The sequence below is a fragment of the Corythoichthys intestinalis genome, chromosome 6, assembly GCF_030265065.1.
Source record: "Corythoichthys intestinalis isolate RoL2023-P3 chromosome 6, ASM3026506v1, whole genome shotgun sequence".
Lineage (NCBI taxonomy): Eukaryota > Metazoa > Chordata > Actinopteri > Syngnathiformes > Syngnathidae > Corythoichthys > Corythoichthys intestinalis.
In genome coordinates this window covers 46,937,749-46,950,776 of record NC_080400.1, presented here as the reverse complement: position 1 = coordinate 46,950,776, position 13,028 = coordinate 46,937,749, and the positions used below count along the sequence as shown (strand labels likewise).

The 13,028-nt window shown below is 37.9% G+C and overlaps 1 protein-coding gene across 2 annotated transcripts in view; it reads left to right on the top strand.

The window, feature by feature from the left end:
- sidt2 (SID1 transmembrane family, member 2) overlaps positions 1 to 13,028 on the top strand; it is a 32,764-nt gene that overhangs the window by 10,962 nt on the left and 8,774 nt on the right. The window contains exons 3-13 of one of the 2 annotated variants that reach the window (XM_057838365.1): positions 4,186 to 4,350; positions 6,358 to 6,403; positions 7,831 to 7,932; positions 8,015 to 8,098; positions 8,489 to 8,654; positions 8,828 to 8,921; positions 9,067 to 9,122; positions 9,235 to 9,261; positions 12,135 to 12,173; positions 12,256 to 12,333; positions 12,771 to 12,889. In XM_057838365.1, the coding sequence (XP_057694348.1) occupies positions 4,186 to 4,350; positions 6,358 to 6,403; positions 7,831 to 7,932; positions 8,015 to 8,098; positions 8,489 to 8,654; positions 8,828 to 8,921; positions 9,067 to 9,122; positions 9,235 to 9,261; positions 12,135 to 12,173; positions 12,256 to 12,333; positions 12,771 to 12,889 (976 nt within the window). The remainder of the gene's footprint in view (positions 1 to 4,185; positions 4,351 to 6,357; positions 6,404 to 7,830; positions 7,933 to 8,014; positions 8,099 to 8,488; positions 8,655 to 8,827; positions 8,922 to 9,066; positions 9,123 to 9,234; positions 9,262 to 12,134; positions 12,174 to 12,255; positions 12,334 to 12,770; positions 12,890 to 13,028) is intronic. The other variant, XM_057838366.1, reaches the window with a different exon arrangement.

Sequence of the window (13,028 nt, the reverse complement as noted above, 5' to 3'; positions counted from 1 at the left end):
ATTATTGAAATATGTCAAGTAAAGCGGAACTAGTACACAGCGCGGTCTTCGGGACGCAATGAGAAACGGACCGCATTGCGTCCAGAGAGTAAACATCATGCTTGTCATAGACCCGGGTAAAGCCAATGCTCAACTCACGGCTTTAGCTCAACTCATGCCGCTGGATAAAAAACACATGAATACCTGACTGCTGCTGACAGCCGCTACAAACTACGTCAACGTCGTTTTACTGGAGATAATAGATATCATATGTATATAGAACTAGATGCAAAACGACACTCGACTGCGTTAGTAACATTAAAGTATTGAAAACTAGATGAGTTAGTAAACAGCCGCCATCTTAAAGCAGAAGACTTCCCTTCCAAGTGAACCTAATTAACTTTTTATCTAAAATACTCCTAAATCGGCAAAATCTTGACTTGAATCTATCTTCAAAACAGTTTTAAAACTTTCACATGTCGAAAGTAGACACAAGGGAAATTATGGAATAACGGGAGCAAGTTTAACAACTTTAACAGTTGATTTGCAAAATAAATGAATTGAATGTAGTTTAAAGCTGCTGATACAGAATGGTGACTTGAGTATTTTATTTACTGTTTTAAAATGTTAACTTGATACTGAAATACTCGTTTATTTAAACCTGAGAGGCTTTTCATACAATTATTGTAAGTAATGCACGAAACATTAAAAGCATCTAATAGCTTGGGGGATTTGTGGGATTTCCACTGAGGTTGTTTGTGTGTTTTGCTTTTTTAAGACAGTTTACAATATTATTTGCACGTTTTACTGACTGACAATGCCATTTCTGTTATGTATAATGTTTCGTGTTTGTCACTGAATAAACAGGTCAGTTTCTTGTTACCAACCGTTGTGTGTTATTCAAACTCACCTAATTCAGCTGGCTAGTTGTTATCAAGAGTACTAAAACACTTTTCAAAATGAGTCTGACAACTAAGTAAGGAGGCTAAATAACTTTAAACCTTAATACATGCTCAGATAGGCCGGTATCAGTATCGGCCAGTATCGGATCGGAAGTGCAAAACAATATCGATATTGGATCGGAAGTGCGAAAACCTGGATCGGGACATCCCTAATTGAGATGAACTTTTGGTATTGACCAAATACTTATTTTCCGCCATGATTTGCATATACATTCTTTAAAAATCAAACAATGTGATTTTCTGGATTTTTTTCTACATTCTGCCTGTCATGGTTGAGGTTTACCCATGTTGACAATTACATGCATTTTCAAATGGGAGAACTTGCACAATTAGTTGTTGACTAAATACTTATTAGCCCCACTGTATTACTTAGGCATTCATTTCTTGAATGAAGGGCTGTTTTTTTTTCTGCCCACACAAATATTTCTCATGCACTCATATTTTAGATGTCTTTTTTTCTTGGATGCACTTTTTTTCAGTTTTATTTTATTTTGTACTAAAGGAATATAAACAGGCATGCCAATGATTAACAATTAGCATGTTAGCAAAAATACCATTTTTTTTTTTTCAGCAACCACAACCTCCTACCTCTCTTTTCTCACGGTCAGTTGACACTGGGTGTGTTACGTTCAAGGGTCATTCCAAGAAAAGAGTTTCGTAATGATCCTTTCAGTTACCATCCGGAAACATAAATGAGAGTTACAGAACATTAAAATATAGTACAAATGGTGAATCTAAAGTACAAAGGAGGTGTCTGTACCAATCGAAACTTTACATAAAATGCTGAAAAATTTAGAACTTAAATACAACAACAAATCTCTCGAAACAGATAATGCTAAAAGGTTTTGCATAATCAGGTGGGTTTTCATAAGAGGTTAGAAGTCTAGGCCACTCACCAATTGTGCATTTGTAACGTGATTATTGTTTTGCTCACCCTCGGGAGTTGTGCAACAGACCGGTGAGTTTGACCTAGTCTAGGCCTTTGGCCAGACATCATTGGGTCGAATGTCATGATAAGTCTTTGGGATTTCACATCCCAAAGATTCCAGATACTGTTAATTGATTTCCTCGTCACAAGCACGGGAAAGTTATTCACGCATGTTGTTTCTTATACATTTTGTAGGAAGCATTTATCCACATGAATTCAACGTTGTCATACCTGACTTTTAGAAATGATCCTTGCAAGTCTCTACCAGAGTATTGCATGTCTTGGCCATTTTTTAAAAACTTTTATATGCTTCTTAAAATCATCCATGATGCAACGCTATATCAGTGGGTCATCGTTCATGTGGTTTTTACTTTTGATACTTATTGCTGGCTACATATGGTATTGTATTGGTAACAATTTTTTTTCAGTTGTACCATATACAGTGGGGCAAAGTAAGTATTCAGTCAACCACCAATTGTGCAAGTTCTCCTACTTGAAAAGATTAAAGAGGGCTGTAATTGTCAACATGGGTAAACCTGAACCATGAGAGACAGAATGTAGGGAAAAAAGCCAGAAAATCACATTGTTTGATTTTTAAAGAATGTATTTGAAAATCATTGTGGAAAATACGTATTTGGTCAATACCAAAAGTTCATCTCAGTACTTTGTTATGTACCCTTTGTTGGCAATAACGGAGGCCAAACGTTTTCTGTAAATCTTCACAAGCTTTTCACACAGTGTTGCTGGTATTTTGGCCCATTCCTCCATGCAGATCTCCTCTAGAGCAGTAATGTTTTGGGGCTGTCATTGGGCAACACAGACTTTCAACTCCCTCCACAGATTTTCTATGGGGTTGAGATCTGGAGACTGGCTCGGCCACTCCAGTACCATGAAATGCTTCTTACGAAGCCACTCCTTTGTTGCCCTGGCTGTGTGTTTGGGATCATTGTCATGCTGAAAGACCCAGCCACGTCTCATCTTCAATGCCCTTGCTGATGGAGTGAGATTTTCACTCAAAATCTCTCGATACATGGCCCCATTCATTCTGTCCTTTACACAGATCAGTCGTCCTGGTCCCTTTGCAGAAAAACAGCCCCAAAGCATGATGTTTCCACCCCCATGCTTCACAGTGGGTATGGTGTTCTTCGGATGCAATTCAGTATTCTTTCTCCTCCAAACATGAGAACCTGTGTTTTTACCAAAAAGTTCTATTTTGGTTTCACAGACCATAACACATTCTCCCAGTCCTCTTCTGGCTCATCCAAATGCTCTCTAGCGAACCGCAGACGGGCCTAGACGTGTACTGGCTTCAGCAGGGGGATACATCTTGCAGTGCAGGATTTGAGTCCCTGGCGGCGCAATGTGTTACTGATAGTAGCCTTTTTTACTGTGGTCCCAGCTCTCTGTAGGTCATTCACTAGGTCCCCCATGTGGTTCTGGGATTTTTGCTCACCATTCTTGTCATTTTGACGCCACGGGGTGAGATCTTGCATGGAGCCCCAGATTGAGGGAGATTATCATTGGTCTTGTATGTCTTCCATTTTCTAATAATTGCTTCCACAGTTGATTTCTTTACACCAAGCGTTTTACCTATTGCAGATTCAATCTTCCCAGCCTGGTGCACTCTACAATTTTGTCTCTGGTGTCCTTCAACAGCTCTTTGGTCTTGGCCATAGTGGAGTTTGGAGTGTGACTGACTGAGGTTGTGGACAGGTGTCTTTTATACCGATAATGAGTTAAAACAGGTGCCATTAATACAGGTAATGAGTGGAGCCTCGTTAGACCTCGTTAGAAGAAGTTAGACCTCTTTGACAGCCAGAAATATTGCTGGTTTGTAGGTGACCAAATACTTATTTTCCACTCTAATTTGGAAATAAATACTTTAAAAATCAAACAATGTGATTTTCTGGGTTTTTTTCCCTCCACATTGTGTCTCTCATGGTTGAGGTTTACCCATCTGGGTTTTTTTCCACATTCTGTCTCTCATGGTATAATTGGTGGTTGACTAAAAACTTATTTGGCCCACTGTATGTACTAGTATACGTATATACATACAATTTCTTACTTTTCGGAACAACTAAACTTTATACCATGCATCGAGACCATGGTAATCTCAGGACCCCCTGTATTAGTTATACAAGGCAATAGACATATAATGTAATCTTCTTGGATAAAATTGAACAATATTTAGTTGGAATTTTGACGTGTATAAATATTTAACGTCTATTTTTTATTATTAGTTTTCAATTTTGTTTGTCTGTCTTGTTTTATGTATTTATTTTGAATACTTGTATATGTATTCTCTACTCTGTCCAGATACCAGAGAAAGTACCCGTACAATCATTTAGGCCGCACATTATGCCAGCCTCCGACACGGGCTGCATCAGAGACCCAGTACTTCTTTGTGGATGTGTCAACACTTTCCAGCCAGGGTACTAACTACCAGCTTAGAGTCAGCCGAGTTGAAAGCTTTACATTGCAGTAAGTGACATTATTTTATACCACATAATATGCAATATTCCAGGCCATATGGTGTGGTTCAGCACTGTCACACACACTTTTTTTTTTTTTTTAACATATTATATGATGGAGGGGTGGATGTGAAGACTTGTTCATTAATTGGTCAGCATTAAAACTCCACTTTGTTGTTACAATTGAGCGTAAAAATCAAGTGGAATTAAAATGCATTGCTACAAAAGTAATCTGAAAGTTTCATAATTTATCTGTTAGATAATGTGAGCAGTAGGATTATAGTGGTATTTTGCACAAATTTGGCCAAAGTTATTTAATACTAATCGATCACAATATGCAATGACATCATTCAAACCTAAATTTTTCTGGGGGAAAAAAAAATCTATGAGCGAGTCATAGCACGTAAGTACAGACAACCATTTAGTCATATAAAACACTATTAGCACATTAGTACTGAACAATGAAAGATATGCAAGTGATGCTGAATTTCTCAACAATGCAGTGTAAAGGGACCAAAATTGCAGTAATTGTGATAACATTGTTGAGAACTGTACAAATGATGTAGCCTTTATGCAATACAGTATAATCTGACAAGTCGTCTGATTATATAGATGTGCAAATAATTCTCGAACATTTAAAGTGTTCCAGTTTTGTGTATAGTAATAGCGTGGGATACTAATCAACAACAATTATGTACATTTCTGAAGGTGAGCCTACAATAGTTATTATGGTAATACTGTTAAAACAGATAGGAAAAATGTTGTCAAGGAGCTGCTATAAAATTGGAAGTCAAATGTTTAAAAAGTTTGGAGGAAAGAAGCTGTAGGAGTACCTGCAGGTTTTTCTGTGTATGGATTGACAGCGCCTACCTATGGTAAAGAGCTGAAAAAGGTATTATAGACAATGGTATTTGTCTGCAGCCTGCAAGACAGCGATGTGACTTGTGAACTGGGGCATGTCGTGCTAGGCGTTTCTAGCAATGACTCAAGGCGGGGATGTCTTTGCTAGGTGGGTGAAGCAATAATGCAAGAAATTATGTGGTTGAGGTTAGGGCAGGGGCGTACTTGAGGTAGAACTATAGACCATGCCACTTCACGCCGATCCAACTATGTGCTCGTCTTGCAAGCTGCACTCTGGCACCTCTTAATGTAGAACATCCAAAAGTAGTTTGCTTGTTTTTATCTAAGTTCAGTGTGCAAGTCCTCAAAAGTGGGTAAGAGGCCGCTGATAATTTTGCAGTCAGATTTTGTCCCTCTCACAGCATCAAACCAGACTGTGATGGATGAGCAAAGCATGATTCAATATCTGCTTTACAGAACGGGCCGTTCGAAGGTTGGAGTTGACATTGGCCTCCAATTCATGGTCTTTAGAGATTATAATACCCAGAAACTTAAAGGTCTCGATGATAGATAAAGGGCAGTTGAACAGCGTGAGGGGCGGCTATGGCAAGGGTGTCTTCAGTAGCCCGTAATCATCTTTTCAGTCTTGAGCGTTTTCAGTCTGGTTATGTTGGTTGCACAAGAGCAACAATTGCTCCGCCTCCTGTTGATGTGCAGACACTGTCTTCAATGAGGCCTGTCTGCAAACTGTAGTTTGACAGCTGGGTTCGTTGAGGTGCAGTCATTAGTGTCGCGGGAGAATAACAATGGAGGAAGGACACATTTGGAGCACAGATTGCTTGATAGACAGGGTGCCCAGCTGAAGTCCTTTGATGCTCTTGAGGTGGTCCAGCATGAGGCAAAGGCACTTCATGACCAAAGATGTCCATGTGATAAGCCTGTCGTTTAGTCTGACTAGTGCAGGTTTCCAGGGTACTGGAATGAATAGTGTTTGACGCAAGCAAAACGCACTCTGGGTATGCACAAACGTTTTCTAACACTTTACCAGCTTCACGCCATAATGGAATTATCATGCTGTACTATACTGCCAAATAAAACTTGTTCTTGATGGGAAAAAGGGTGTGAGGTCTTAACTGCAATTGAATTGTCTAACTTGCTTTTTATAACTTTGTTTCAGGACAGACACAACATTCAGCTTCACTGCATCGCCGTCTCAACCTCAGGTATTCATGGCTCTGGTTGGAATTACTGTATGAGCAAAAAAAAAAGACAGTGAAGGACGTGCAGTTTCAGTAAAAGGATGTGGGAAGATTTAACGTTACACTTGAAGCAAAAGAATGTGGGAAGATTTAGTGTTACACAATAACAGGAAGTCATACTTATTTGAACTTGTGCCTCAAAAATTGAGCTGATGTTGTAAGTTGCTCTTTGGGACAGTTTCCGTATTCTGAGGATTTAACATTTTATGTGAACTTGAAACCCAATTCTTTAGTTATTCTGTTTCTGACATAATATTGACTCTGTTCTAGGTTTAAGCAACTTAAAGGGACAGACAACACCTGTACATCCCAGTGAAAATACTCTTGTTCAATTCATTAAAAAAACTCAGCCAATTAACAGTTTGCCCTCCTTTTCTCGTATTGTTAGTAATATCCATTGTCCCAGGCACCTGTGTTCGAGTCTATCAGTGTTGCGTGTCACAATGTCTTCTCTAAAACACGAACGATTTAACAGCATTTGCAAATGAATAAAAAATTGATTACTGACACCACATGCAATGGCAAAAAGTGCTTTATAGCAGAGTGTAAAGCTTCGGGTTGGCGATTTAGCGAACGTACTTCAGGTAAACATTTAAAAATAAAAGCATGTCATGTCTGTCATATAAATAAAGATTTCTGGAGTTAATCCCACATGCTTCAGAATTTAGATTCAACACTAAGAATAGCTTTAAAATGACATCCTTTATGAAAAATGTGATTGGAAATGAATAATTATTATAACACTAGTATATATAGTAGATAATATTAATGCTAGATATTTTTTTGTGTAATTGTTTTGAATCATCTTGGAAAGGTGAAGTCAGTGTTCTGAATCTGTTTACATTCCATTCTTTTGCACTAGGTAATGCTCTCAGCAATTTGCCTCATTGTTTATTTGTGATTTATTGTTGTTGATTTACGTGTTTATTTGTACTTTAATAAAGAATTTAAGTTTTCCAAAATAAGCGCCATAAAAAATTTCATTGCTAAAATAGTAAAGAAAAATGGGGGGGGGGGGAATTATCAGATTAGTCGGCTAATCGTAAAAATAGTCGGCTGACTAATCAGGAGAAATTAGTCGTTTGGGTTCGCACCTTTTTAACCCCTGACCCATTTTCATGCCCGTTGCAAGTCAGGCCATTTTTTGCATATAAACAGTACTTTCTCCATTATCAGAGGTCTTAGAAATCTGCCATTTGCGTACTTCAATCCTTTAAGCAACTTTTTTTTCCACATGGAGGTCATTTGTAATAGGTGTTGTTTGTCCGTTCAAAGGTAGACAAGCTCTAAGAGAAAGCGCTATTTCCGCAATGCAGCATATGTAGAACATGTTTAACACCCCCTCTCTTTCAAAAAATCTTTGTTGCTAATTCTTTTGACTCCTCTCTCAGTACTTCAAGTATGTATTTCCTGAAGGGGTGGACACTGTGATTGTGAAGGTCAGCTCAGACATGAATTTTCCCTGCTCTGTTATGTCCATCCAGGACATCCAGGTACAATGTCTTGTAGCTCCCCCTGTTCTTTAATCTCTTTAATTATTTAATTGACACTCCTTCGTTTTTCTTTCTATTCTAGTGCCCTGTTTATGACCTCGACAACAACGTAGCCTTCATTGGGATGTATCAGACTATGACCAAAAAAGGTGCCATCACAGTGCAGGTACTTCTGAAATTAGGAATCACTAAATCAGAATAGTGTTGAAAAATTCTGGTAATTTTAAATATTGCAAACTTTCCAAGGGAATATACAGGACTAGAGGAACATTTAAATTTTTATATTAAAAACAAACTGGGAATGGAAAAATGGAATTTACTTTTTTGCTCTGTGTTTGGAACAGAAGGAAGGATAAATGGAATCTAAATGTGGTATCTTTATCACCCTCAATTTACCAGTTAAATCACAGAAATTTAACTAATTCTAAAGGAAAGTTTTTAATCTGCAGTATTTCTAAAACTCACCATCCCTTTGTAATCCTAAATCCCACCACATTAGAAATACTTTAACAAAAAATAAACTAAACTTTTGTCAACCACTCTGCCTTTTTTCCAGAGAAAAGATTTCCCTAGCAACAGTTTTTATGTGGTGGTAGTGGTAAAAACAGAAGACGAGGCCTGTGGTGGACCATTGCGCTTCTACCCATTACGCCCAGATGAGCTGATCGATGCCGGTAACCGCAGCAAAACCCTCAATGTTGTGGTCTCCCCGGCTATAAAATGTAAGATACTTTTTTTGCAAATGTGACATTCTGTGAATGTATTGTGATTTCATGTAATATGTAGACTGTGCTTTTTTTAATCTGACATATTCAGAATTTGATAATGATGAATGTTAACAACATGTTTGTAGATGTCTTCAGTATTAAAATGTATCTGTATTCACTTTGCACAGCGGAGGTATATGTGATGGGCATGCTGTTTTGTCTGGGTATTTTCCTATCTTTCTACCTGCTCACTCTACTGGTGGCCTGTCTGGAGAAGAAACGGTAAGAGTAACAAAACAATAACAAAATCTAAGTTTTCACAATATTTGGATTTGCCACAGTTTGCAAATGCCTGATAGCGCAGATCACAACGCTGTACTATTGTAAGCAATAAAACCACAATTTTTCCCCCTTGTGGTTTATGTAGAGCCAAGAGGAGGGAAACTTTCCAGAATATTGTTGACACATCACCTGCTGAGACAGGTAAACCTGCTCTAATGGACCAGTCAAATAAGGATTCTAATGAGTGTGTGGGGAGTATTTATTAACTCTACAATCTCTTTTATTCTCTCTCTCCTGCTAACGTGTGCTGTAGCTTCTCTGCTTGGGAAAAACACAGATGGTATTAACACACTTGTATTTTGCTTGTTAGTTAATGCAGTGGATCAATTAATTTTGTACAGTAACATGGCTTTCAAAACCAAAGCATTTACTATATTCTCACTCTGAGCAATGAATGAATAAATTGTTGTAGTTTGTTGGTTCATAGAGGGCAACAGTAATTAGAGACACTAGTAGCATAATTAACAATAGTTTACATGCATAACCACTCATTTTGCATTGGCCACTGATGATTTTTTTTGTAAGATGAACACAGCTGTTTAAACTTTCATCATCCTGCCATCAGTTACCATCTCACATCGTTCTGCAATCCCATTTCTGATTCAATATATCAATATATTCTGTATTCTGATTCAATACGAAGCCCCTCATGTCTTCAGCTATCAGATACAATGGCTTTCTGGTCAATCTAATCTGTTTATAGATTGTGGGGAATAATGTAACAGTGCCGTACGACAAATAGCAAAAATCAGTGAGTAGTTGATGAGCGCTAAATACGGTAGTTTGTATTTGCCTAGTGGTACCACAAGATGGCAGCAAAGTAACTTTTATTTTAGATGGGCTTTTCACCTGTACTATCAAACAGAGGTGGGTAGAGTAGCCAAAAATTTTACTCAAGTAAACCCGGTAATGTACCAGGCGCATCTGCGGCACGTGAGCGTTGCCGGCACGTCAAGGCACAGCTCACACTCTCCCCCAATTTCCACAGGATGTGTTTTACGAGCAGAGCGTCTGTGGAGCGGCTCAATCAGTTCATGCAAAGATTGCAAGAACGCGTGAGAGTAGTGGGTATTTAAAGATAACAATACAACAATTGTTTGCCTTTCAGATCCCGTGTATTGGTCAGCTTTTCTTCTGAAAGAAAGAAAAACGAAGTCCTGTGCTAAAGAGAAAAACAATTGCAATGACAAAGATTTTAACATATATTTTACAAATGAAATGCCTCAATGAATAATGTTTTTTCTTTTAAACGGTTAAAAATTTTATTTATTTATTTATTTATTTTTCAAGCTAAAGTGCCACGCAGAAATTAATAAAATTAGTAGCATATTATTTTGAAAATTGACTGGATCCACCGATTTTTTACATGAGTGATTTCCGGTCTGCCAGATCCTACCTAGTAGTATTAACACAGGAGGCTTGCGTCTCGTGAAAAATAATAAACTCTGCCGTTCGTTTCGAGTGCGATGCGTCGAACCGCTTCTGGGACGCGTCTGAAACACAGCCGCCCCACAACTAATGAGCATTCGCTTCTTGACTTTAACGGCCGCATTTCACTGTGTTGATGCGTCGGCAATGCTGACGCGCCTGGTGTAGTCCAGCCTTAAGAGTAGTGTTACTCCAAAATAATAATACTCAGGCAAAAGTAGTCATCCAAAAAATGTTCAAGTACAAGTAAAAAAAAGTATTTGGTCAAAAGAATACTCAAGCCAAGAGTAACATTGTGAGTCACTCCTTATGATGTTTGATTTTTTTTCTGAACAATAGCCTTTTTTTTTCTCAGCACAAAGTTATCTATATGAACTGTTATCATTATACTGTAACTATAACCTATTACATAACCACATAAACTAAAGGCATAAAAAACAATCATTCAGAGAAAAAAAAATCTTCAGAAATGAAGCATCATTCTTCCAACGAGCTCGAGGGCCCCCTTGTGGAGAAAACATACATACTATTATGAAACTAAAAGGATCATATCTCCAGTTTTCCATTGTCAATCTGTGTCAAATAAAAAGTTGGAGAGAGGTTAAAAGCCGCGCTTTCGACTCATGTTGATGGCAGCGCTCTATGTTAAATACCGTATTTTCCGCACTATAAGGCGCATCTAAAAGCCTTAAGTTTTCTCAAAAGCTGACAGTGCGCCTTATTATCTGGTGTGCCTTATACTAGTATATGAATCAATATTGAGCCGCAACAGTTTTTTTCGTGGCAGATTTATACAAATTTGCAAACAAGAACGGGCTTACAAAATTGCACCATTATATTAAGAAAACCACAAATAACACTATTGTAATATACCCACCTAACACAAAAAGGGTGACTGTGGAAAAGAAAAAGTTCCCCTCCACTATGTGATATACTGTGTCCACTATGTTGCACTACATGTTTTGCCTTGCTGTTGTATTCCTGTTTTGTTGACATTCCCTTTAGCGCAGCACCGTCTAATGGATGCATAAAATAACCCCAGCCTCTACTGTAGCGTGTATTCTATGCGCCTTATAATGCGGTGCGCCTTATATATAGAAAAAAGTTTTAAAATATGTCATTCATTGAAGGTGCGCCTTATAGTGTGGAAAATACGGTACTTCATTTTTACGGTGCTTTAAAGACTCCACGTTATTAAGCAGGCCGGCGTGATTATAGAACGGTAAACTTGAGTCTGATTGGTATAATGGAGTCATGTGATTATTGTTGTGACGTCTCATTGTTGAAACTGGTAGAGCCACTGTGCATCTCTGACAAAAAAAAAAAAAGGAAAATCTAATATGTAGAATAAAGAAGAAAAATGTAATAACTAGAGTAGTCCAAAGTAGCGGATTAAAAGTTTTTTTCTTCACAAATCTGCTCAAGTAAAAATAAAAAGTACGGCTTAGTAAAACTACTCTTAAAAGCACATTTTTCTCAAAAAGTTACTCAAGTAAATGTAACACGTTACTACCCACTTCTGCAATCAAAGCTCTTACTCATCTAAGACAATTGTAGGTAATTGACACATGTTGCAATGTGGCACCAAGGCATGAAATAAAGTAAATGGCTTTGTCAAGCACACGAAACAGAAATTGATTAGATTTTAATGAAGATAGTAATAAAAAAAATGTTTTGCTTTAACAAATCACAATACAATCACTGAGTATGTGTCAACATCTACAGGCAAGATTGCAGCTTCACCTAATGAATATGGCTCCCTTGGTGAGTTTTGCTTTTGTCTTTAGTTTTTGATTAATTTTTTTTTCTTTGGGAGCTTAAATTGAGTCATTGTTTCCTCCAACAGACAGCACCGTCAGTTCAGAAGCAATCACTGAAAGTGCTCCCTCAATAGACAGTGCCACTTCAGCTGACAACTACATGGGTATGTACATTGTTACTAAATCCCCTTATCACTTTCTACAGAAGTCTTTCCCGCAGAGTGTCATCAAACTGAGCATATGAACTACTTGTTTGGCGCTTTGCTCCCTCCTGTGGTACTTTTCATTAGGAAGGAAGCCTTTAAACATTGACCAGTCCTCACTCAAATTCTTTGGTGATACTATGCTACATACGTATTTGTCACAGTCAGTTATACGCCAAACCTAATTGCCGTAATGTCAATCAGTGTGTATTGTTGAGAATGAAAAACTGGTCCTCTAATCGGGCTACACTGAAATAAATGTGCTTGAAAGCAGATGTTGTGTCTGCAGGAAACTTAATGATATGTGGTGTCTTTAGAATGCCTTGTCTTCAATCTTAATCCTGTCAGAATTAAATCCATTATCTTGGTTAACTAAAAGCTGTTTTCCTTTCCATTAGAGCGGTCTGGTTGGAAAAATATCGGAAGAACAAGACAGGAGTCATTGAGCTCCATAGAGGAGGATGACTATGACACACTGGATGACATCGACTCAGACAAAAACATTGTTCGCACGAAGGTAAGCACCGTTTTGATGTGAGTTATGATCTCTTGAAAATTTGGCAAGGTGGGAGTATACAAGGTGTTATTGCAAAAACTGGGTTAACATTACCAAAAGGTCAATGTGATTATTTCATGAAAACAATATACAAGGTATT